Source organism: Enoplosus armatus, chromosome 23 (assembly GCF_043641665.1).
Source record: "Enoplosus armatus isolate fEnoArm2 chromosome 23, fEnoArm2.hap1, whole genome shotgun sequence".
Lineage (NCBI taxonomy): Eukaryota > Metazoa > Chordata > Actinopteri > Centrarchiformes > Enoplosidae > Enoplosus > Enoplosus armatus.
In genome coordinates this window covers 5,351,442-5,377,089 of record NC_092202.1, presented here as the reverse complement: position 1 = coordinate 5,377,089, position 25,648 = coordinate 5,351,442, and the positions used below count along the sequence as shown (strand labels likewise).

Sequence of the window (25,648 nt, the reverse complement as noted above, 5' to 3'; positions counted from 1 at the left end):
GAGTTGATGCAGTAAATGTTTTTATCCAGTAGGTGATGCCATCACTGGAACTGCTGTGGCAATAAACTTATTATTGAGCAACATGTCATCAGTCTGTAGTTCAATTTCTGGTCGCAATTTATTTTGGCACATTCAGAAGGTGTAAAAATGCTTATGTTATTGCAGTGTGTGTGTGTGTGTGTGTGTAATGATAATTGGTTCATTATTGATTATTAACCATGTTCATGCTGTTTGTATGTATTTGACAATGACAGCCATTGATCCTCTGCCTTGGTGTGTGTGTACATGGAGATTTGTGTGTGTGTCTGTGTAAACTGTACAGTCAGCAGTGAGCAGAGCAAGCTGACCCAGACTATTTTATATTTTACAATTTGTCATTCATCCTCTCTCTCTCTCCAGCGGCAATGACGCATGTACAATAGTCTACATCTGCTCTTTAATTATTTGAGTCTCTTTCTGCTCATCTGTTTTTCTCTTTTATCTCTCTTTTATCTCTTGATCTGTGTGTCCCCCTCCTTTTCCTTCCTTTCCATCTCTTTGATTGTCTTTGTGTCTTCCTTCTTTCCCTTCTTCTCTCTCTCCTTTCACATGCTCACAACTGACTTTCTCTTTAAAAGCATCTGGAGGTTTCGATTGTGTATCAAAACACAGGGCACCACTCTATTTTGCATAACAATAATCAACTAAAGCTATTAACAATAATTAGACGGTTGGCTCCTAAATTTGTTTTCCGTTATCTGTGGTCCTTATAAAGCTTTGTGTGTTAATATGTCCTCTCAACAAATCATTATTTGGAAGAAGAGGTCTGAATTGTAATCAGTGTGACACAACTAGTAGTCTGTCTATCTTTTTTGTGTCTTTCCTGTAATACACAGAGGTATTGCTGTTGCAAGGAATGTGTGTATAAGCTGAAGGATAGGGGTACCTTGGAAAAATCATGCGGTATGCTGACAGTTTGTCAGGTGATTCACTGTACTCTGTATCCTGTATGTGATGTGTGTGTTTGTAGTTATTTATGCAGTCGTACTACGTTCACATCCGACACACTGAATCACCTTTCACATCACAGGGCAACACATCCTCACAGCAGACACACGTACATTTGTAATTACTTGTACCTTTTTTCATTCACTCTGCCCCGAACACACACTGAAGGTCACGTATGCCATGTTAATTGTAGGACCAACTGAACCTGTGTGTGTGATTGGTGCCTGGTCCCTGATGTATTCTTTCCACTGTCCACACCCTGCCACTGCAGTCCTGTCTTTTCATCCTCCCTCCCACCCTCCCTCTAGTGAATAATGAATGAGTGGTGAAAGCAGAGAGCTGTTCTCTCTCTCTCTCTCTGGATCACACACCACCATGCACACCCATCGTAGGGTTAAACCAACTACATGCATGTTTAGATTCTGACCATGACAGGAAACACTGTTATATTTTTGCGTGTGTTTCTATGCCCTTTCCTTTGCCTGCCCCCCTCTCTATGTTAATCAATATTGTGCGTGCATCTGTGTGTGTCTCTGTGTACACACTGATTAATGTGACCTGCATGTCCTTGATAATAACCACACACCTTGAGTTGTTTGAGTGTGCATGTGTGTTTGAAAGGGTGGATACAGTGGGATTAACAGGGATTAAAATGGAACTGCTGAGTCTGAACCTGTTTTTTTTTTTCTTCCCTCCTTCAAACTGTGTCTGTGTGTGTGTGTGTGTGTGTGTGTGTGTGTGTGTGTGTGTGTGTGTGCTGGTGTGCCTTATCACTCTTCCTGTTTTTCCTCCTTCAGGCAGAAAAAAACTGCATACGTGTAGTTTTGTATGTGTGTGTGTGTCTATATCAGCAATGTCTTAGATTACTCTGTGGGTCGATGCAGGGTGGGCCAGGAGCCCCGTGAGCATCAGGCTGTTCCTATTTTAAGATGTGTGTCTGAAAACTTGAAAGATCTGTAGTGTTGGCTGGAGTCTCAGGACGGCTTTCTGTTTTTCTTAATCTCAGCCAAACAAAGTCGCCATTGCCATATAAATGCTACACAGGATTTCTGCAGCAATGAAGAGAAGGACAACAGACAGGAATTTGACGAATTTACTGTGTGATTTATTTTGGGAATGTTCCAACCTTTACATCTCATTTAATACTCACATTTATTTCAGTTGTTTGTCTCAAGAAGCAAGTCTGAGTGGAAAAGAAACATCAACCAGGCAGCATTATATGGTTTAGGTCATGGAAGTGCCTTGAATTAATAGGGAATATCATGATAGAGTATGAAAAAGTCAATGAATATTTGATTGAAAACCTTAGCTGCAGAGGTCCATAAGTTAAAAGTTTGATCTATATGCAACTTTTATCAATTTCCATAGGGGCAGTGGGTCACCACAGCAGCAATTGTCACAAGATTAAAACAGTACTTTAAAAATTAGTATATTATAGTCATGGAAAAAGTAGGGCTGTCACTTTAGCACAAAATCAAGTTTGAGCCAACGGGACGTAACCTAATTTGTGAAAATGAAAAGTCACAGCTCTAGAAAAAATGGAAGAGGGGCTTGGCCTTCCATTTTCAACACAAAGGCTAATGGGACACTGTTGATAACTACACACTGTACAGGGCAATAGTTGACTCCAGCTGGCTTACAAAATGTGTGTTCTCGTGATCTAGAACTTCCAGGCCCTGCCAAGACAGCCACTTCAAATCACCAAGAAGCAGTACATCCCAGGTAAGGTACGCACACACTCAATAACACGCACACGCAGAGAGAAACAACCCTCCCATGCATGCTAGAGAATGAGACAGTGATAAATGTCGAGGTGTGTGTGTGTGTGTGTGTGTGTGTGTGTGTGTGTGTGTGTGTGTGTGTGTGTGTGTGGGTGATCTCTCAGGACGTACAAAAACTGATGAGCAGGGAGCTTGTAAAGAGGGTTTATGGATGATAAAAGTCTGCAGCAGCAAAGGGATGGTCAGTAAAAAGAGTCATAAGTATCTCCTCCATATTTGTGTTTGTCTGCTCTGTACTGTGGCTTCTGATGTATAGTTTGTTTGTTGTGCTGCGTCCGTTTGATGTTAGGATGATAAAAGCTAAAATTGCATAGTAAGCCGCGTATAGTGATAACATCAATTTTAATTGACATCATATAATATTTTACGTTTTACCTATTCAGCCCTACATGAATGTGCAAGATTGAAAACATTTTTCGTTTTTTCCAATACTTCCTTGACACCTAAACACTTTCAGATGTGAGGATGGTACTGAAAACTGGACTAAAAGAGATTAAGTGAGACATTGTGCTTCAAAATAGAACTAGACGTTGTTTCTGTCTTCCCCTGGTATGCGCTTCTGTCGGTTTGAAAAAGATCCCAAGATTCATTGTGAGAAAGACCCTTATATAGTTATGTCACAGAGCTGGTTGAAACATGAACAGCTGTGCTTAATTGATCATGTATGCAACATCAAGTACCAAACCCATCAATCCCCTGCAATGTAGCATCTCTGTTAACTTTGATGAGAAGAATGTTTTCCCGGAGACAGCCTGGGGAGAACATTATCCATATGGACACAAGCATCAACTTGGCAATCTTAGATTTGATTATTTTCCCATCACTCCTTCTCTGTTCTCACCACCCGTCTTCTTTTCATCCCCTCTCGTTTGGAACAAGTTTTAATTACCTCATCTTGCCCTACTTGCACACAGTCATCATTTGATAAAAACTGCCACACCAACGCTTTGGGAAAACAGCCTGACTCTTCATTTTGTGGGACAGTTGCTCAAGAGCTCCACAGCAATTTGATTATAACAAAATTTTAATTCATGACAGAAACTAAAATTACATGGCCTTGGTTTTCTTTTTAAATAGGGCCTGACTGAACAGCTCACTATCTGAGCAAGGTGTCAGCACTGCTCTACATTTCATATAAATGAAATTTGAAATTGCAGAAGTGTAAAACACATCTAAAAGACATTATTTCCTAGAGCTTATATTGATTTACATTTTGCCTATTTCACCTACATGCTGTGTTGAAGGAGGATTAATTGCCTGGCAGAGACGTTTATTTTCAGTAGAATTATTTTTCTAGATAGATCGCTGGAGTGAACATTTTCATTTATCTGTACACAACTCTTGGTCCATCCAACTATGATATTATGGGTTTGTGGCTGTCATTGCATAGGCACTACTTGACAAATGATCAGCTTCTTAATTAAGAGAGCTCGGTCATGGTTTTGTGAGGTCATCCCTTGTCTGGAGGTCTTCAGTTTAATAATGTCTGCTCCAGGGTTACCAGATCAGCTGGCTGTCAAGTGTGTCCCAAACACACGACTAAAACAAAATTCAAACTTCATTTGCAGATGAATAAAACATCAAAACAAGTCTATCCATCTGTTGGCATGGCCAGGCCGCATTGACTCTGCTGTCAGTCACAGCCAGTGGTGCCACACTCAGCTTTATAGCTCTATTTCTGTCCCATGCTCTCTCAGTGTTTCTATCTCTCTTTCTCTGTTTGAGAGATTCATAGGCACTAGCATCAGCACCTCTGATTCCCAAAGCTCCTTGTCATCAAATCCTCCTCTCTCTCTCTGTCCCATCCATATCATCCCTTCTTTCCCTCCATGAGTATCCCTCCTTCTCATTCTGTCATCCACATATCAGTTATCTTTGTGTCTTGAGGTGAGGCCCTAATCGCAACTGATTACAGTACTCCAGTTTGTATGTGAGTGTATGTGTGTGTGAGAGAGAACGAGGCCACATTTTCAGTGTCAGCATGTATGTGTTTGTGCATGTGCTGTTGTGGTGGTTACCTATCATTTCTCCAGCGCTATGGTCAGCACTTCAGTCCAGCTCCTCAGAGCAGAGAGTGCAGTGATAGACTGATTCTGATTGGATTCTGATTTGCCTCTAAATGGGGTGTTGCGGCTTCATAACTTAACTCCTCATTAAGTCAGATGTCAGTGTTAGCTCTCTTTATTGCTCCCAGCTGCTCACTGTCTGTGTTCCTCTGAGTCTATTTGTGTGTCTCAAGCACACAAATTCACACACATGATATTACAACTAAATGACTCTTATGCTGTATGTCTGGTCAATAAATTTGTTTTTAAATGTGTTGTGAAAGACATCCATAGTTGATTAGATGCTCTGCTTATTTATGGTCTGCTCAATTTAATTAAAATGTATCTCTCGCGCGGTCCCTAACCAACGTTTCTAATAACAGGATTGAGAAGTGATACAACGCGACACAATTACAAAAGGCATTTGTGATAAGCTAAGTGTGTGTGTGTGTGTGTGTGTGTGTGTGTGTGTGTGTGGTTTGGCACACAGATTGCTTTAGTTATCTTTTAGCCCAAGAGAATAACAGGGTTAACATTTGTTAAAACTGTGTTCACTTTAATTTCATTTCATAATCGTGATAAGAATATATTATAGAAGTATATACCAAAAAACTAAATGATAAAAGGAAATGCCATTAATGCCATTCTACCATAAAATAATTCATGGTATTGTAATAGTTAAATGTTGAAAGAGCGTGTTTTCATCTTGAAATGTGGGTTTTTCTTGGATTTGATTCTTTTTGTCCAATGAAACTCATTCAAGTTGGGTAAATGCATGCATTTGGCTTTGATTTTCTTTTACCAGAAGAGTTAAAGTAGAATGCACTTTGCAGTGAGGGATGATTTGCTGAGGTGTTCCTCAGGGGTCTGTGTTTGGTCCCCACAGGAAAGGAGGAGGAGGTGGTAACTGTTCATCCTCGGGCAATGTTCATTCCTCAGGAAGGATGGACTTTTCTCTCTGCAGGTAGGACAATAATAATGTCAAATTATAATGTTTTGGGTGTTTCATACAGCACTGCTTTTTGTTCCTGTCACCCCATCAAATACAACGTGATGAGGTTCAGATTGTTTGTGTATTTCCCTCAGCAGAAATCTTTTGATTGTTTTGGGAAATGTTTGATTTATTTTTGCATATCTGTCTTTTAGAGAAAGTTGTGTGTTTTGGCAATCAGCTGTTTTGAATTTTTACTGAGCATCTCTTCAAATATTGTTTGACTTGTTTTTAGCAGTAACCTTGCAAACAACATGTAATGGTCCCGCTCATAGACTTTAATCACTGCACATGTTTTGATACAAATTAATTTTACTCTTGATTCAGCAGCAATTAGCTGCTCAGGCATGTTATTGCTTTCGCTGTTGACCCAGCCACTAAATCTATGGGAGCAGCAACATCAGTTCTGCTTTTATGGTTCAGCCTTGTGGAAAAAGTGTGTGAGCATCTGTTTTGAAAGCAGAAAATTGGATATGTGAGTCCGACACAAGATTAATTTAACAAGTCTGAGATTTCTCGAGTTTGGGTCCTATTGTGGTTTTGTACTTGCATGTGCAGTCTCAAATCAGCATAAATGTTTTTCCTCGGATAGATCTGTCTTTTCAAGTTTGTAACCGTTCATTTGAAAATCCCTCTTACGCCGACACAACCACAGCTGGCATCATAAGGTCACTTCAGGGTGAAGTGCTGGTCCATGCTGTGCAGACTGAGGGGAGAGAGCTGGAACACCGTCAGCCTGGGAGAGCTTTTGTGGGGATCGCCGGGTGTCTGCTGGCCCTGACACTGTGTCGCACACTTACATAACCAGACAGATAAACCAGGGTTAGCAGGAGGACAGCAGCAGGATAAGAGCTAGGATCCCACATATACACACAACATGGCAGGGATTCACAACCACACGCAGGCCAGCACATGCCCACACTCACACACAGGCCAAGTTGCCATGGAAACAACCCCTCCTAGGGAGCCCTCGCCCAGTCACCCCCTTTATGTCCTCTGATGTCCTTCCCAAACTGGAACAACTGCTGTATGTGTGTTTCAACTACCACCACTTTCCAGTGTCCCTAGAAAAAGTTCATCTGAGAGGCACGTCAAAAGGTATTATGTATCAAATGTTACCATTATGTGTGTGTATGTGTATGTGTGTGTGTGTGTGCGTGGGTATGATGCAGATTTTGTCTTGAGTGTGTGTTGTGTTTATTCATCGATCCCACACTCAGACAAATCCAAATCATGGCTTAGTAAAACACTATCGAGTCTGTTTTACCAAAGATAACGCAAACTATTGTTTATAATACATTTTGAACATCCTCCCTGTCCTCAAGCAAGCTGTGTGTGTGTGTCTGATGTGTGTGTGTTTGTTTATTTTTGCAATTGTCAACTCAGTTATTTTCTATTGGGAGATGTCTGCTGGTGTGTGGGGGCTGGAACTGAGAGAGGAAAAAGAGAGGCTAGCCAAAATGAGAACAAAGGCAGGCCTAATTCCCTCATCAACCCTGTTGGTTTTAGTTCCGTCTTCCAATTTTGTTGATTTTTCAACCCCTAGTCCATAATAGAAAAATATACGTTTAGGAAAACACATAGAATTGTTGTGTGCAGCATTCGTAAAGAGCAACATATGTTGTGTCGGTGTTGTGGTTATTAAAATAGCAAAATAATGTATGTTTCTACTGTACAAAAGATGAAGGTATCCCATAATGTTAACAGCAGCCGCATAATGTGCTTCATTATCGTGACAACAATCAGGAGAGTTAGTTGTTTATTTTATACCAGCAGGAATGAGCCAATTTTGGAAAAAGGTTAAAAGGTCATGATGCGGCAACATGTATCAGCCTGCTGATCTTCATCAGAACAAGGTCTCCGCACAAAATACTGTAGACTGGATCATGTGGGATTACTTGTGTGGGTATGTTATGATAAAAAGCCCACTTACTTCATCTACTGTCAGTCAGGGTCAGGTGTATGTTATCACACTAATATAACGTGAAAAATCAAGTATCAAAAAGTAGGTAAGTAAGGTACTTTTTCACTGTTTTGTTCCCACATATTACTTAAAGCAGCTATAATCAATATTTGTTATTTTTCTCCGAGCAGACTTTAACTTTCACAATCCAGTCCATCCTATATCCCTAGATGGCCTCGGCCTGTATGCTGGTCGATTCATTCTTCCTGGAAGCCTCTCTAGATCCGCCACAACCCACGGGATGGTTCATATTCTCAATGTGCAGGTTTTAGTTGAGCTCTAACGCTTTTATCCATAACCTTCATACTCCATACTGTACTGCAAAGCATCACAGGGTACTGTGGGTGGTGGCATTAAAAATGTATGAGGCATGGCTTAGTCCCCTCAATATCTTAGTATGTCATCCAAGGAACTACAGGAGCTAGTACCGCCTCAGTTTTTAATATCTGTAGTCTCAAGTAATACATGACCCTGTTCTGTATATTCATGCTGTCTAGAAAAAAACATGACATTTGGAGTAGAAAAGTAATTTTCTGTTCTTTCAGATTGAACCCTTTCTGTGCATTAGTGCCTTAATAGGGCTCCAACTAATGAGTGTTTTCATTACATATATATTATTGTTATTTTAATGAAGTTTTAATGATCTGCTACAGATAATCAAATTACAATATTACATTGAAATTGCCATTGATTAATTTTCTGTCAATCATCAAATTGCTTTAGCACTAGCTTCAGTTCCGTATACTGTATGTTTAACTGATAAAGTAGCTGTTTAAGAAACCAAATTCAGATCACAAGTGAGTGGAAACCAATAATGATTGATTCAGTTAATTAAAAGTTAATATACTGATTAATCAGACCTGGTCTAGCATCTAAATCTATATATTCTCAGTTTAAGGTCATAAATGGCACTGATCCAGTTTTACTGTAGGTCAGAGTTATTCCTGTATGGATCAATACAAGGATTCTTGATTGTGGCGTTTTGGGCCTTGGAGAACACACACACACACACTTACTCAAGATCACACGTTCACATGTGTAGTCTCATGTTGTTACTCATACACACATTGTCTTTTTATATCGACCCCAATATTGTTCCTCTCTTCCTTTCTATTTCTGTCGCACACATATGCATGAAGGAAAACACTCTCTGGTCAGCAATATGTTTCTGAGGCTGCCGGCCATGCTTGGAGGAAATGTGATCTGTCTCATAAAACATTGATGGGAGGATATCTTTAGAAAGTCCCTTCCTCACCTCATCACAACCTAAACCAGACATCTCTTTTCCTCCATTGCTCACCTCTCCACCTTGCTGTCTTTTCTTTATCCATCCCACTGGGTTTCTCTCCCATTCCCCGTCCCTTTTATCCTATTCCTCTGCAATCTATGGCCGACCTACGTTAAACGGTAAATGGTGTTCATTTTAACCTGCATTGTGAACTGAACTGTCGAGGAATTTTCTTCCCCTTTTTCAGTAGGGATGAACGATATGACCTGAAATCTGTATCAAACTAAATTGCCAGATTTATCTCAATTATTATAACTGTAACAATAACTATTTTTAATGCACCAGTGCATGATATTTCCCCCTTGCAATCCCATGCACCCATCCTTCATCATTCTTTCTCTTCGCACATTAGCAGAAACCTATTACAGCTGGTTGCTTCATCCAGAAAATCTCTCAAATTCCCCTGCTTCCATTTGAGTCGTTTTTTCCCTTTTAATTTGATTTTGAAGCAGCCAAGCAGAGGAAGAGATGTGTCTGGGTGAAATGGCAGTAATGGAATGTTCTGCAGTTGCTTTGTGGGTGTGGATATAAGTGTGTGTCGGTGTTTCAATGTGTGAACGTGTGTGTGTGTGTGTGTGTATGACTATGTCTTGAGAGATGTTTCAGTTTAGATCTGCCAAGCTGACAAGAGAGCCGTAGAGCTGTCAGTACAGGGCATGTCGCCCTAACACATTGTCACCTGCCACAGAGGTGTGTGTCTTCTCTCTATATGTGTCTGTCCATATTTCTGTTTACTGAGTTGTCTGTTTGTGTGCATCCTTAAACACAGGTGTATTATAGTGTGTAGTTAGATGAGACAGAGTTTCTGTCTGACTTTTTAATGAAGATGTGTTTCTGTGTGTCTCATTTATTGCCTCTGGTTGTCTCTCTGTGTATGTTAGTGCCTAGGGCAAAGTCAATTTGGTCTCCAAAGCCTCTTTAGACAAGGTGTTTTTGTGTCTGTCCTGCACCTTTACAGTCCTGAAACTGTGTCTGTGCAGCAATTACCCATTTCTGTCCTATCTCCAAATTGACCTCTTTAACAAAAGATGCATCCACTTTGGCTGAGAAAATATTTGACAAAATGAATAAACTTGATGAATTAATCGATTTCTTTTACTTGATATGAAAGCTTTGAATACACATAATACATAATGTGCTTGTGTTTACATGATGGCAACATAATCATAATCTGTGACACAGCCAATGACAGGAGATATTGCCAAATCAAAATATATGCCCTCATAATTTTGGTGACTTTAAGGTCCTTTTTAAATGAACAAAACTTTTCGTCACCTTTTAGTGAACTGTTCCTTGAGGCGTAGCCAGTAGGTGCTATGTTTACATTCACACAATCCTCAGGTCCCTGAGAATAGGCACATCAAGCTTTAATAACCACATTTATCTGGTTCCAGGTAACGTGACTTTTCCATAATAACCCAGCTTTACATGGATTTGTGTGATAGCAGCGTTCGCTTACTGTGAGACGGATGTAGCAAATTAGATCCAAGATCCTGTTGCAAGACGTATTATAGAGAATTAGGCGGAGAAGATGCAGTAATGTAATTGCAACGTGTATCACTATGTTGTCGTGTCGAAGAAACACAGGGTCACCTGCATACATGCACAACCCTGGATTTAATCGCTTTAGTCATGTGTTTCCAAAAGGCTTACAACGATTATGACATTGCTTTATGCAAATTACAGTGGACAGAAAGTCACATAATTAAAGCTTAATACTTTCATAGTAAATCTGACTGCTTTGTGTGTGTATAATGTTTTTATGCCTCTGTGCCGTCGATAGCCGTGGCTGGAGGCATTATGTTTTCGGGTTGTCTCTTCGTCCATCCCATTCTTGTCAACATTTATCATATGTCTCTGACATGATAATTGATACTGATGTTTATAATTATTACAACAGGAATGATGTAGCTGAGAAGTGCTTTGAGTATGTGTATACAAAAATGTAAGTGTTTATTGTCTGTATTAGTAGCTGCTGTATGTGACTGTCTTTGTGGAAAGATTGTCAAGTTTGCCATCCATCATAGGTACAATTGAGTTTGATAGAACAAAATTGTTCAGCCATCAAAAACATCAATAGCGAGCGTCATGCTTTTCGGTGACAAAAAGGGACTGTTTCTTTCTAGACTCATCATTCTGCAGAAACAGTAATACAGGGAGAAACATGTAGGAGGCAGAGACACCAATTTCTGCACAGACGGTGACCTTTCTTTCTATACTGGAGGCTCTTGCTCTTTTGCTCTTACTGTCGCTATTTGCTGTTGCTCTTTTCACTTTCACGTATGCCCGAATGCAGCTAGCGTATTTCACACCCACTCTCTGTTGGTTATTAAAAGTTATCCTGGGAAATGTTGGACGTCACTAAACGAAGTTAAGATGGCAGGTTGAGGACCAGTGAGTGCAACAAAATTGTAGTTGCAACACAAATAGCACAAATAACACCTTCAATGCACCAAATGTCTTAGAAGAATTATAGCATTTGTGTTTTAACAGTGTAGAGTATTTAAGAGTACAATACAGTATTCTTTGAACTTCTCGGACCCTAAATCTTCCTTCAAAGTTTCATTTAGACATATTCTGTATATGTGACATATACTTTACATATGTATTTGCTTGATCCAAAGCATCATTAGTTATAGCTTGCTCAACTACCTATACTGTACTGTACTGTCTCTATTCTTACAAACATTTTTATTATAATTTTAAAGAAACAGTTTGACTTTTTAGGAAGTACGCTTATTTGCTTTCTTGCAGTTAGATGAGAAGATTGAAACCACTCTCTTGTCTGTGTGGTAAATATAATACAAAACAAAAGTGTAAAATGTTGTGGTTTTACATGACTTATGTTTTGGACTATTTCCTGGGCCCAGTAACTCCCTGGACAGGTGCTGGTTGGTAGATTTTGTCACCTTTGACAGAGCCAGGTTACCTGTTTCCTCCTTTGTGCTAAGCTAAGCTAACAGGCTGCTGGCTCTAGCATATTTTCCAAAGCGTGGTATCAATCTTCCCTGCAAGAATGCGAATAAGCCTCTTGATGATAAATTGGAGTAATGTGTCATTAAGAAGGTGTGTGTGCGTGTGTGTGTGTGTGTGTGTCAGACTTCTGCCAGGTGGAGCTGCGTCTGCTGGCTCACCTCTCCTCTGACCCTGAGCTGCTCCGCATTTTCACCCACCCGCAGGCGGACGTCTTCAGCATGTTGGCCTCTCAGTGGTACGTCTCGCACGCGCACGCACGCACACACACACACACACACACACACACACACACACACACACACACACTAGTTCTCCCCTGATCTCTTCGCCAAGGTGAGTGTTGATGCTCCACAGGGTTTCTCCTCTCTCTCTCTCTCTCTCTCTCTCTCTCTCACTCCTTGTCTCTCTTTCTCCCTCCCCCCTGCTCCTTCACTTCAAACGCTAATAACCTTGTTGCCATGACTACCATGCCAACTGCCTCATTCTCTCTTTCTTTTCCATGGGCAGGACACCCCTGGGCAGTTCGCCCTGGTGATTACATTGTCGCGCTTTTGAAGTATTTTGTGAGTGTGTGTTTTTCTCCTTCTCATGCTGCCAGTGTGTGTCGGTGTTTACACATAGGTCTATCTTGTCTTTCTGATGCTGTGTGTGTGTGTGTGTGTGTCCATGTTCCTGTGATCTACCTTCACTCCTGTCATCCATCTCAGTCAAGTATGTGGCAGAGGGCAGCCGGTTAAACAGATTACCTGGTCACACAGACCATATTAACAGCTCTACTGAGGCTTTACGTTGTGTCTCTTTCCTTATCTCTCTTTCACCTTTAAACAAATTAACTGGTGTCACTGCAGCTCTGCTGGGATTACTCCGCCTTACTCTCGTCTTTTGGACCTTCTGTTTCTCTCTCTTTTATAATCTTCTATTTCTTTCCTTGCAGTTCTCCCTCGGCCTTTTTGTTCAAGTTATTTTACTCTTTTTCTTGCCCTCTGTGTCCTTCCTTTGACAATTGTTTCTTCCTTCTTAATCCCATTTCCCCCATCACTCTTTTACATGTCTTTTTTTCCCCTCTTCCTAAAATATTCCATTGCTCTCCCACCAGTAAAGCCATGGATCTGTCAGTTGCTATGGTTTGAACGTGTAGATCAGATGGTAAAAAATGTAGCTTTTATTCATGGCTTGTGTAGCCAGAAGCTTTCTGCCTATTACAAAATGAACTCTTTGTTACTTTGAATAATAGTTAGATTTTTCTTTATAATGCAGGGAACTTTCTTTTGAAGCTGCAGAGAACAACCAGCTACATTTTTAGCTTTCTTGTCCTTGTGGTGAACTTGTAGTGAACTGGTGTCAGTGGCAAGCACTAACATGTAACAATAACATGTCAATTTTAGAAGCCTAAGACAAATGTAGAAGCTTGTTTCTGTTTCAGATAGACCTGATGAAATAAAACAGCCGGACACAGAGTCTCCAGTAGATTAATGCCTATCCAGCAGGGGGCAGTGAAAATCCAGTATGGATTTCCCTCAGCCCGATGCACAGTGGAGGGAAATGCTCACCTTTGGGTCACCCGCTGGAGGTTATAGGTTACATCCATCAGTCACCCTAACCCAGCATTTAACAGAGAAATGTGTGTGTGTGTTTGTAGTATAGCAGCATTTTAAGTGTAATTACCTCAAATTTAAGTCCATATCTTGAGGCTACAGGCTTCAAGACATCTGACGTCATGAAGCTCACCAGACACATTTGTAATTTTTCTGGTGTGTGTGTTGGGGGGGGGGCACTCTTTCAACAGTGATCAGCAGTGGCAGCTCCTCGTCAGCCCCTCCAGAAATGCCACTCTGCAGACATGTCATCCCACCCTGTCTGATCCCCAGTACTACTGCAGTCTACAAGTCACATTACATAACTGTCTCTGTCTGTCCATCACTGCCTCTTTCTCTCTCCCCATGTTCTTTTCTTTAGTCTCTCTGTCTCTCTGTACTTCATGTCCTTTTAACCTCCATATCTCACATTGTCTCTCTTTATTTTTCTTTTGTTCTTAAAGTGATTTGTCTGCTGTCCTCGTCTTTTTATGTCTTGTACTTCTAATTTCTCTATGTCCCACCAGACAACAATCATAGTGGATTACCATCGAAACAAGACTTTTATTGCACATGCACACAACTCATCATACTTGCTTTTGATTTTGTATCTCTATTTTGCGCTGTAATTGTCGCCGAAGGGTCATTATTCAGCACTGTAGTGTATGAAAATGTTTAAACTTTGTCAACCAAGGACTTCAGTTTGGTTAGAGTCTGATTTTAAGGTTTATATAAGGTTCACCTCTGCACCATTTTGTTTTAAAAATATTAAGACACTGTAGGTGTATGGTCATTTAGTATAGAATCACATACTGTCTCTCTCAATGTGTCCAGGAAGGGGGTGAGTGAGGGTGAGGTGACTTCTGAGGATCGGGAACATGCCAAACGCATTGTCTACTCAGTTGTGTACGGGGCAGGTGAGTACAAAAACACCTTGTTGGCGATAATTAAGATACAGATGTTCACCAGTCAACTTGACAATTGACCTGTGTTAAACAATTGGTTTAATGGGTCTAAGTGTCATTTGGCGACTGATTCAGACCTGCAAGTGATTCATTGTGTGAAGGGGGTAAATCTATTATCAGAGGAGATCATTCATAGATAAAAAGAGAGGCAGAGGAAGAAAGAGATTGCAGTATCACCATGATGTGATTATTTTGTGCAGGATTTAGGTTATCTTTACACAAAAATGACCAGTGATTTCTACTGGGACATAGCTGTGTTTCTTTCTTGTTGTGGATCACATTCTTGATTCCACAGGCCGGACAGGGATGGGGGTAGAGGAGAGGGGGGGCATGAGAAGATAAAAATAGAGAGAGGAAGATGAATGCATAATACACCCTTGTGGCCCATAAAGGGACTTGTCTGTGTCACTTGTGACCCATTTATGGTTCACACAGATGTGCATCCAAATACTCACATATGCACTCACACGACCAGAGTGATACAAGTCAGTGTCATGGAGACTAAATAAATATCTGTGCACGAGTGGACATGTGGTAGATATCTGGGCCAGCTCAGGGCAGTGAATTTAAAATGTTGACTAACAATTTTGTGTTGATGTGTGTAGTTATGTGTTTTTAGCGTGTGTATATGGACCTGATGTGGACATGTGTTTGGACATCTGCCTGCATACAAAACGTGAGCATGTTTACATGTGCATTTGTGCTTTCACCTGTGTGATGAAGGCTGCACTCTTCATCAGGTTTTATTGCCAGTGGCCTACTTAAATGCTTATGTAGAGTTACAGTTTTTTTCCATACACTCAAACAATACACCACATCAGCGTCTGCTACGGTCTGGTGTGAAATAGCTACTGGGCTGACAAGCTACTGACTTACGATAAATGCCTAATCTTCAAAAGCCTGTTGTCTAGTGTAATAACAATTTTGACAACTTTGGAGCCTGTTGTCAAAACAGCTACTATACCAGACTACGGCACCCGTCCAAAACACAATCAGTCATAAATACTTAATTACACAGAACTGTCTGCATGGCTTGTGGTGTACATGGAAGGCTCATTATCTTCAATTTATTTGATAAATTAATAAAATTTATCACTATACATTGGGATGATTAGCATCTTCTTGCAGTAGGGAAGACGACAACTTTTGGGTGCATGGTTACATAAATCCCATGTTTAAACTGATCTGCAACCTTTAAAAAATCTTTTGAATTTTTTGAGGAAAATCTGAAAAAAACTTGAATGAATTATACATTTTTAATTGGTTAATCGATCTGTCCATTTTATGCCGCTTATCTGGTTCCAGGTCGCATTCATTTAACAAGTAATATTATGAGGAGTTGTTATATACTGCTGGGAAGTACTAACAAAAATGTGATGTAATAATAAATAATTCTAGGCCATATCATCCCTACTGGTTTTCCATTATACGTTAATATTTTGACCGGTATGATTGTGAAAAGGGTATTAAACTGCGTTCTATGTGGTATTAAAAAGGTCTTAAAAGTTATATTTTAATGGGCAAAAATATCAAAAGTCATGACCGTGGTTTAGATTTCCTTGCAGCAAAAAACTGGGCCTGTATATCAGCCTATAATTATGCAGTTAATTTCTTTATAAACTTTCGGTAGGAGCCAAGATAAGTTATATTTCTCTGTTACACTGCTTCCAAAGGTTTTTTTGGCTTTGCAGGTCAGTGGAGTGAGAGAGCTTCTATATATTCACTCATCCTACGCCTGTGAATTGTGTTTTCCCCTTACTGTGACCCAGACACGATACATTATCGACAGGACATTTACTGTTCTCCCTGAAGACAACATCACGACAAAACCAGAAAACATGTTTGATTTAATAAACCAATCAGCCGTGACCCTAAAGCACATGTTTTTCATCAGAATCTGCATGAAGGGAACTGGGCCAGTGGCCATATTTCTCTTTGGATTGAGTATGTGTAGAGTGCAAAAGTCAACAAAATCTGCCGCTCTCAAGCCGATGATTGTTGAGTGTTCTGTTGTATTTCTCAGCGGGAGAAAACAAGCGTAAGCACACAAACACAATCACTCACACACATGCACATACTGATGAATGAGTTAGTTCTGGGAAACTCAATAAAGCTCAACAGTAGTAGCCAAATGTGTACATGCTATTCATTTGAGACATGCAGGGGGGCATGGGATGCATGCAGGGACAATTCACAAAGAAAAAGGTCAGTGCTGAGAATGCAGAGAAAATATGGAGATGTATAAGAGTGTGACAGAGTGAGATGCTGGGAATAGCAAAGGAGATTTAGAAAATGTAGGCTAAAGGCGGAAAAGAAAGGGGGAGGTGAAGGAGGAGAGAGTAATGTAGGGGAAAGGGGAAGAGAGAGGAGCGGGTATGGAAAGAGCTCCTGATCATCATAAACAGACAGCTCTTCATGGAAGGATGCGTTGCCATGGATACCAAATACTAAAAGGAAGCTTTCTCAGCAAAGACAATAATCAGGCCAGGGGGGAGGGGCAGAGCAGCGCAATGGACTCATGCACGCACACACACACACACACACACACACACACACACGTATACAAATGGGTCAACAAATAAGAAGGCCAAGAGATGATGTTGAAGGGGAAAAAAGTAAGATGAAGGAGGTGAGACAGAGGTGTATAGTGTTCGGTGAGAAAATAGGATGAGAACTGAAGTTCTCCATTAATTTCATCAGACTTCAGTGACCTTTCAAAAAAGACTCAATAAAGACAGAACTAAATAGGAGGGTAGTAGAAGTAGTAGAGATTAAAGAGGGTTAACTGAGAGGACAAAAAAGATTGACGGAGGTACGAACAGAGAAGCTTGGAGGAGCGTCAGTAACGAAGGTTAAAGGTCACTCCCTGAAGTGACCTCATTCAGCAGGAATGTGGCGCTTCATACACACAGGAACATACTCACATGGTACACATCCAGAGTAACATAGCATCTTCACTTTTGTGTGCGCATATCAAACTCAATGGCTTCTAATTCAGCACACACAAAAAACACATAACCAGCCACATTGCTGAAAGGGCTTTGGTCATGACATATTTCAGCGACCGTGCACCCGCCACACAGACAGACATGCCAACTCGAATTAATTCAAATGTCTTCATGTTCAACTCTAAGGATGACCAAACCAAGTCATGCTTGTACATGCACGTCTTGAACTCAGATTCAAAATGAGCACAATGAAACTTCAGCAGATGAATGTAAAAACCTTCTAGTTTGAAACTCTGCACATACATCATTCTACACAGTGAGGGTCAAACATCCAACTGAAGTAACAATATGCACATTTTAGAGTGGAGGGAGTTCTTTAAAGAACACAAGTCTTTGTGCGCGTTTGTGTTGTATGCTGGTGGTGATTTTTAATCTCTGCAGCAGCAGACTACTGTCCTCTGCTAACCCTCCTACCAGCTCTCGGGCTGTTTGGCATGACATTACTCATCACCAACCACACATCAACACACACCCCTCATAGCCCAAAACCACAAACACACACAGTAACTGTGGCACCCATTAGCTCACCCTCTACACTCCTCTATCGATCTCTTCCTAACCTTATAGCCCGCTCCTCGTCTCCTGCTACAGGCTGTACACCTTTAATACTTCCTGGGAAAGCGCATACACACATTGAGCCTCTGTTCTTGGCTTTATCTTCACTTTACGCACACACATACATACACATACACACCCCTTGCAGTCTTGCCCTGATCCTTGCCCACTGTCCTTTTATTTTGTCCTCTTCTGTCTTTCACCCTTCACTTGGCTCTACTTTTTTCTCTTCATTTCTTTTACCCTCTGGTCCAGTCTGCCCTCTGTTCACTCTCCCTCTTTCAACCCTCGTCTCTTCCCCTGGCCTCTCACATCTCAGTTATGATAAAGGCAGTTTTCACTCCATTAAAACTCACTGGGTGTTCATTTATCAGCTTATGGTCTGAAGCAGTTAGGTCATTCACAATGCAGATCATCACATTTTTGGAGATATGGTTGATCGCTTTCCTGTCAAGAGTTAGATGAGAAGATTGATGCCACTCTGCCTACCATCTCTAAAACTCACTAATTAACACGTTATATCTCATTTGTTTAATCCGCACAAAAAGTGTAAAAAAAGACACATTGCGGTGTTATGTTCTCGACTATTTCATGGCTGGAGTCTAACTCTCAGCAAGAAAGCAATAAATGTACAGCCAAAATATCAAACTATTCCTTGAGCCCACTGCAGATATTGTCAACTTTTCAGCTAGCTCCAGTAACACTTAAATGTGTGTGGAAGGTACTAAAAACCAATGAGGATGTTATATCTGCATGGCATCAATGTCTCCCTTGTAACGTCTCTCCCTGATGTAAGCTTGTATAGATAAATATGAGTAAATGTTGTTCCCTACAGGTCGTGAGCGTCTGTCAGGGATCCTCGGGGTGAGCGCTGAGCAGGCCAGCCGATTTCAGGACAGCTTCCTCCGGACCTACAGAGAAGTCCAGACCTTCATCCAGAGGACCATCCAGCAGTGCCACAAACAAGGTCTCATTGTGTCCCCACTATGAAGCATTACCTCAAGGTTATCTTTAGTCTTAATACCCCTTAAGGGATAGATATTGGAGAAAATGTGTCACATACTGTGTAAGTTTCCCAAAATTCAATAGAAAAATGTTTATTTATAGGGTTAGAGGTTAGGGTCAGAGACACAGTAAAGCTCAGGGAAATTAGGGGTTAATGTTAAGGAAGTAGGAGAAGTCAGCAAAATGTCCACACAAATAGAACAAAAATGTGTGTGTGCATGTCTGGGTACTGTTGACATACAGTAGCTTGAATTTTGTTGGCGTACACACATACACCCACGCTCTCTGTGGATTTGTGTGTGTGTGTTTGGCTGAGGAAGAAGAAGATGTGCTTGCATTGGCAGGAATGAGAAGAGAGGAATGAGAGGAACTGCCGTGGGTCAATACTTGAGGGGGACGAGGTGGATGTGGGGTGGGGTGGGGTGGGAAGGGGCTGATGTTTCAGACGGGACACTCTATTTATATTCGGACTGAACTGCCAACACAGCACACCTGAGACTTAAACATGCTCACACAAAATAGTGTAAAGTCTGCACTTTAACCTTCATTGCACACAGTACATGAGCCCAGTGTCGATAGGCAGAGGGATGAGGTCAGCCTGTGCCTAAACAGATCCTCCAACCTTCAACACTGAGGCCTGTGTTGGGGTTAAGACCTCAGTCTCTGGCTTGGTATCTAATTCCATCATACGTTTATCTAATGTGCGCGTTATCTGCTTTTCCTTCCCTAATAAAAGTCTTAAGTATAAACCAATTACGCCCCTCTCAAATAAGTAGAAATTTGAGAGAAAGAGCCATGTCAGTACTAACAAATGCCACAGTGTCAACTTTAGCTACTCCCTCAGGCTGTTTCTGCACGGAAAACTAGGTCCTTAGTCATTTCATCTTGTATAACAAGTGTTGAAAAGCAACCTCATTTTGTAGTAAACATCAAGAATTAGGTCAGGGCAGGCAGGATGGCGTACACCTTTATCACAAACACTGACCCGTCGTCACGCACAGACAGGTGCTCCGTCACCCACGGCAACCTATCACCAGTGACACTCCCCGCTCCTCCTGGCTCATCGCTTCCCCTCTCTCCGGTGTCAGCTTCCTAATCGAAGCGGCGTAATGGACTCATTCTTCCAAAACGCGACGCACAGATCACCGCGAAAGCCTCCTCGTTCTCAGGGGCAGAGTGATGTTGCGCCAAACAGTCGGCTTCAATTCAGCTCATCACCATGGTGATCCTCCCTTCGGAGACCGTGCCGGGATTCATCTGCCCTGCTCGTCCCACACTCTCTTTTCTTGCTGTCCTTCAGTCTGTCTGTCTCACTCTGTCTCTTTGTTTTTTCTCTGTCTCCTTCTTTCCATATTTCTGTCTATGTCTCTCCCTTCCTTTTACTCTCCCTCATCCAATCTACGTCACTGTTTTCATACCTCTTTCCCTTATGCCTCGTCATTCCACAGCAGAAATTTAGCTGATCGATAAAATTGTCCTCTGGCTGCGAGGAGATGAAAAGTATCACACTAGATTCAATGGCTGTTTTAGCTGCACTGCTGTGACTCAGAGAGCTGAGATTAATATGTGCCTGGCCGCCTTGTCCACTCGGCACTGAGTTTACAGTTGATTGGTATCTGATACAGCGATATTTTGTTCAGAACTGCTGGATGCTGGCAGGCTGAGCAGAGATGAGGTGAATAGTGCAGGCCAAGCTACTGTCATATTTGTTGGAAAGGGCAATGTGAAGGTGAGGTCAATATCATTGTGTGAGTGTAATAGCAGTGAGAGAAGAACACAACACAAAGGCTATTGATGTAATGGAGGAAGAAGTACAGAAATGTAACAACCAAGAAAGAAGGGGACAAAAACAGGAATATTTTGATGGGTTTTTTTTATACAAACTACAATAAATTACTTAATAGCTATAGCTGCCATGGCGGCACTTCTCTGAATAGTCCACACTCTGGCGGCCTTTGATTTTGAAATGAGATAAAGCCACCACTCTGGGTAAGCCTGTCCTGTTGTTCTTCATATCATGCACATTTCATTAACGCTCTTGGGATGAATGCCGCACGTTCACTTGTAAAGACTGCCTGAGACGAAAAGATGAGTTGAAAAACAACAGGGGGAATCACTGATGAAAACCGGCCAAATCTTTTGAAGACCACAGCAGACACATGGAAGCCCAGATCTGTATAGATATGTAAACACCCTGCTGTGCTAACACTCACATATAAACACATGCTGGCTCTGATGCACTGTCAGATGGTTCATGCACAGACACTTGCAGATATTTCAACTGCAGACTCTTGCAGACAGTGGAGCTGGCAAAGGCTTGCCATTAATAAAAAAGGGATTTGCAGTTTAGCTGTTGCTTCAGCCTCTTATGCTCCGTCATGGATGATGGCACATGTCAGCACAAATGGCAGCAATGCTCAGATATATGGACAGCTATAATTCAAACACTACATACACACCAAGATGTTACTTACCAACATTTTGAGATTTTATTTGCCAGTGATTACTACAGATTTTTCATAATGGGTGGTGAGATATACTAAAGATTTTAAATCCTTCTTACCAGTCTTACATCTGAGCACTTTATGTTAGACAATATGTTAATATATATTACAATATGGCTAATGTATGCAAAACTGCATAGAAAATAACCAAATTTATATTCTACTGTCATGCATTACATCAGACCAAACTCAAAGGCCTTAAATCAAATCAAAGTTAATAAAGTAAAACAGTTCAGTGTAGGTGTGGCTTCATCACATTTTGATTAAAATAATGCTAAATCCCGATTGGTGCATGGAAATACACGGCTAACTTTGGCAGAAAATTGTGTGATCATATATGAACACGTCGCACATAGTAAAAAGCTGGTGGAGAAAATAGGTTTTCAGCGCTTTTAATGACTCATTCTTTTCTTTTTTAATTATAATGTCATCAATACAATACCACCAAAAGTTGTGGTGCTGCCCGTCAAATTCACCAACACTGTCTCATGAAAACAGCCTGAACTTGAAAAGCACTGGCCTTCATAGCACTGTGTCACTGACTAGCCGATTGGGTATGAAACACACATTCCTGTATGATTCAGGGTTGTACCTGTCCATAGCTGGAAACAACATTTGTGTGACACATAGTAGACCACACATGCCTGTCACTGGGCCCCAGAACGAAGGTCACATTCCTGGCGAAAAGGTCACACGCATGTGTCATGGGTCATTTCACAGTGAGTAGAAGGTTTTTGTGTTTGTTGGTATGTGTTGTGCACTCATTTCCTATGCATTTATGTTTGTGTGTGTGTGTGTGTGTGTTCTGGGAAGAGGGTCATTCAGGTTTCATGCCCTGGTTGGCTTTCCTCATAGTAAGGGATACTAGAGGGATTTAGATGTTAAGCCTTCTCCATTGTCCAGCTGGTGGAATGTACTGGTCCAGTGTGTGTGTGAGCTTGTGTGTGTGTTGCATACCTGCATTTGATAATGTGTGTGTTTGTGTATAATGTGCGTGTCACGTCACTGCACATTCTTGTGTTGCCCTCCAGTGTGTGTTTGTGTGACTGTACTGGGAATGTGAGTGTGTTTCTCTCTGCTATTGTGTGTGAATCGTGCGTTTGTGTGCGTGCGTTTGTGTGTTGAGTGAGTGTACGCTTGTGTCATTGTAAACCTGCTGTTACAATAATCACCTATAATGCTGTATCAACAACTGACTTTTCATGAAACTGTTCTCTTCAAATCGCACTCTGTAGCTTTAGTTCTGCTCAGCTTGTAGTTATGGAAGACTCACTTGACTGAAAGGAGTGAGACTGTTTCCATACATTGAGTTTGAGGCCAAAACTTGATTGAAAATTTGTTGGCAAGCAGAACTACATTATACCATCCCATTTCCATTTACAGTATGCTCACTACTTCAGAGTAAACTTCACCACTGGTGATTTCTGGTTGCAGTGAATCTTGAGGGAATAGCATAGCTGCTATATTGAATGGTTATAAATACTAATTTAAGCTTAATTAAGGTCGTGTGAGAGGACCAGCCTTCAAGGACAAACTTCTGTCTTCATTTGCTCAAACTTGACTGAAGTAGATAGATAGATTGTGCTCAGAATGACTAGTAATGATTACATTTTAAATATCTTGTATTTTTGCTTTTGTTTAGGTTATGTGCTCTCCATCATGGGTCGTCGACGGACCCTCCCTAACATCAACTCCCCCGACTGGGGCATCCGCATGCAGGCTGAGAGGCAGGCTGTCAACTTTGTGGTCCAAGGTAGGATGACAGGTATGTGTAATAGTTTCAGCTTGTTTGCTGGTCTGTATCTGTGGTCAAACAGATATGTGTGTGGTTTTGTTTGTGTGTGTACAGGTTCTGCTGCTGATCTCTGTAAGATGGCCATGATCAGAATCTTCAACCAGGTCTCCTCCACCAGCTCCCTCTCTGCCAGGTATGACCAGTAAACATGGCGCTACTGACTGAAGAGGCTCATATCACGAGCCATTGCTCCCACATCCTACCTAACACTGTATACTTCACTGTCTTCTTTCATACAGCTGTGACAATGTACACACTGGCTCTTCACACTGTAGTCCTCCAAAACCCGGCCAAGTGTTATATTAATGAAGAGAGTCTATCATGCCAAAACACATGAACAATATTCACTATTTTACCAGCCAACTAAATTTGTAAATTTTAGGACTTTTCTGTAATAATTGCTGCTGTTACGCGCCAAACATTCAGCTAGAGTAAACACACTTGAAGCCAAGAGCCAAAATATACCAGAATTAGATCGGTATGTTGGATTCAAAGTACAGGGAGGACTTAGTTGAAGCCCTCATGGTGGTATGCTGATGAAGATCAGCCAAATTCTACATTATTAGTAGAAGTTGTAATAGTCTAGCAGTAGTTGGTGTGTTATGTATTTCTGAATGTGCTTGTTTCTGTAGGCTGATAGCACAGCTCCACGATGAGCTTCTGTACGAAGTGGAGGACTCCCAGGTGGAACAGTTTGCAGGTGAATTTACTACTTCCAATATCTGTTATCATCAAATATTAACACTTGTATGAAAGACGCGAAAGGTGTTTGTACATATTCACATATGCAATTGGTCTTGACTTTGATGTGTAAAATCGTTGGAGTTCCCCTTTAATGCAATTTGGTGGAACACTTCAGTGCGCTGCATAAAATGATTGCTATGCGCACTGGTGTGACCACTAATACCTGTGTGTCTGTACCTTTCTGTGCAGCTCTGGTGAGGAGCACCATGGAGTCCCTTCAGCACATAGACCACCTAGGAGTCCATCTTAAGGTGAGTAATGGAACCTGAAATTAAAATCATTCAGTCACTTGTCATGTTCAGATGGTTTTACCCAGGCTATGGAAATAACAATAACAACCGCACAGTATCACACAGAGGGGAAAGAGCCAAAATCATTCTTACTTCTTTTTCAATAAAACAAATACTTATACAGACAACAAGCCACAGGGAAAATATTTTGTAGAAGAATTTTTTAAGATCTCGCTTAATTTGCTTCAAAAATATTGTGCCTCCAAAAACAAGAGCATTTGTGATTTGACATCCCCATCAGTTTAGTTGCTCCTCTCCTGTCAGTTAAGTGAGTGCAAATCAATGTAGGTCACTGTAAATGACATCTACGCATGTATACTGACACACTGACACCTTTCCCTTTTCTTATATGTGTGTGTGCGTGTTTCCCAGGTCCCCCTGAAGGTGGCAGTCTCCAGTGGCAAGTCTTGGGGATCCATGTCTGAGCTTAACATCCCTCCAACATCAACCTCTCCTTGTCTTTGAGTCCTTCCTCCTCCCTCCCTTCTTTTTGCTCTCTCTATCTTCCCCCCTTTCACTGCTTCTTTTGCCACTTCTACCACCCTGCCTCTGTATTGAATGCACTTTTCTCTGCTCACTCCCTCTTGGTGTGTTCTCATCTTTCTGCCTCCTCTGAGTTTCTTGTTCCATTTCTCCCTCTCATATAGTCTCTCAGTCTATCTGTCCCTCTCCCTTCACTCGTCCTGCATCCACATTGCTATGGAAACCAGGCAGCTGCAGCTACTTCCAGCTCCCAGTTCTTGCTTTCACTCCATCCGTATCCGGGGGCAACGGCAGGAGCCTCAGACTGGATTGCGCCAGTCTCTCTCTCTCTCTCTCTCTCTCTCTCTCTCTCTCTCTCTCTCTCTCTCTCTCCATCCTACAAAAAAAAGATTCCTTGTCTCCTCCTCAGTTTTCACACTCTCTTGTTCAGACCAGCGCTGTTTTCTCCGCCTTGTTGCCAAGGTGAAGCTGTGAGAGTGCTTGATATTTATTGGTTCATAGAATTAGTTGTTAGAATGATTTTTAAAAAAAGATGTAGCGGTTGAGGTACTGTATACCTGAAATATGGTGTACCATATTCTATAAAAAACATCCTTGTATTTATTGTTTTTATGCTTTGTTCGTGTTAAATAAAGCTTGCATTAATTCTGCCTGCTCAAAGATGTCTGTGACAGGTTCCCACTTGATAAACCCA

General features: G+C 41.3%; 1 protein-coding gene across 1 annotated transcript in view; it reads left to right on the top strand.

Moving 5' to 3' along the window:
- Nucleotides 1–24,936, top strand: part of poln (polymerase (DNA directed) nu) — a 48,292-nt gene extending 23,356 nt beyond the window's left edge. Inside the window, exons 19-28 of the mRNA XM_070930209.1 lie at nucleotides 2,652–2,709; nucleotides 5,700–5,777; nucleotides 12,155–12,266; nucleotides 14,440–14,522; nucleotides 18,969–19,100; nucleotides 23,285–23,395; nucleotides 23,492–23,570; nucleotides 24,070–24,137; nucleotides 24,371–24,432; nucleotides 24,844–24,936. Of these exons, the coding sequence (XP_070786310.1) occupies nucleotides 2,652–2,709; nucleotides 5,700–5,777; nucleotides 12,155–12,266; nucleotides 14,440–14,522; nucleotides 18,969–19,100; nucleotides 23,285–23,395; nucleotides 23,492–23,570; nucleotides 24,070–24,137; nucleotides 24,371–24,432; nucleotides 24,844–24,936 (876 nt within the window). The remainder of the gene's footprint in view (nucleotides 1–2,651; nucleotides 2,710–5,699; nucleotides 5,778–12,154; nucleotides 12,267–14,439; nucleotides 14,523–18,968; nucleotides 19,101–23,284; nucleotides 23,396–23,491; nucleotides 23,571–24,069; nucleotides 24,138–24,370; nucleotides 24,433–24,843) is intronic.
- The last annotated feature ends 712 nt before the right edge of the window (nucleotides 24,937–25,648 follow it).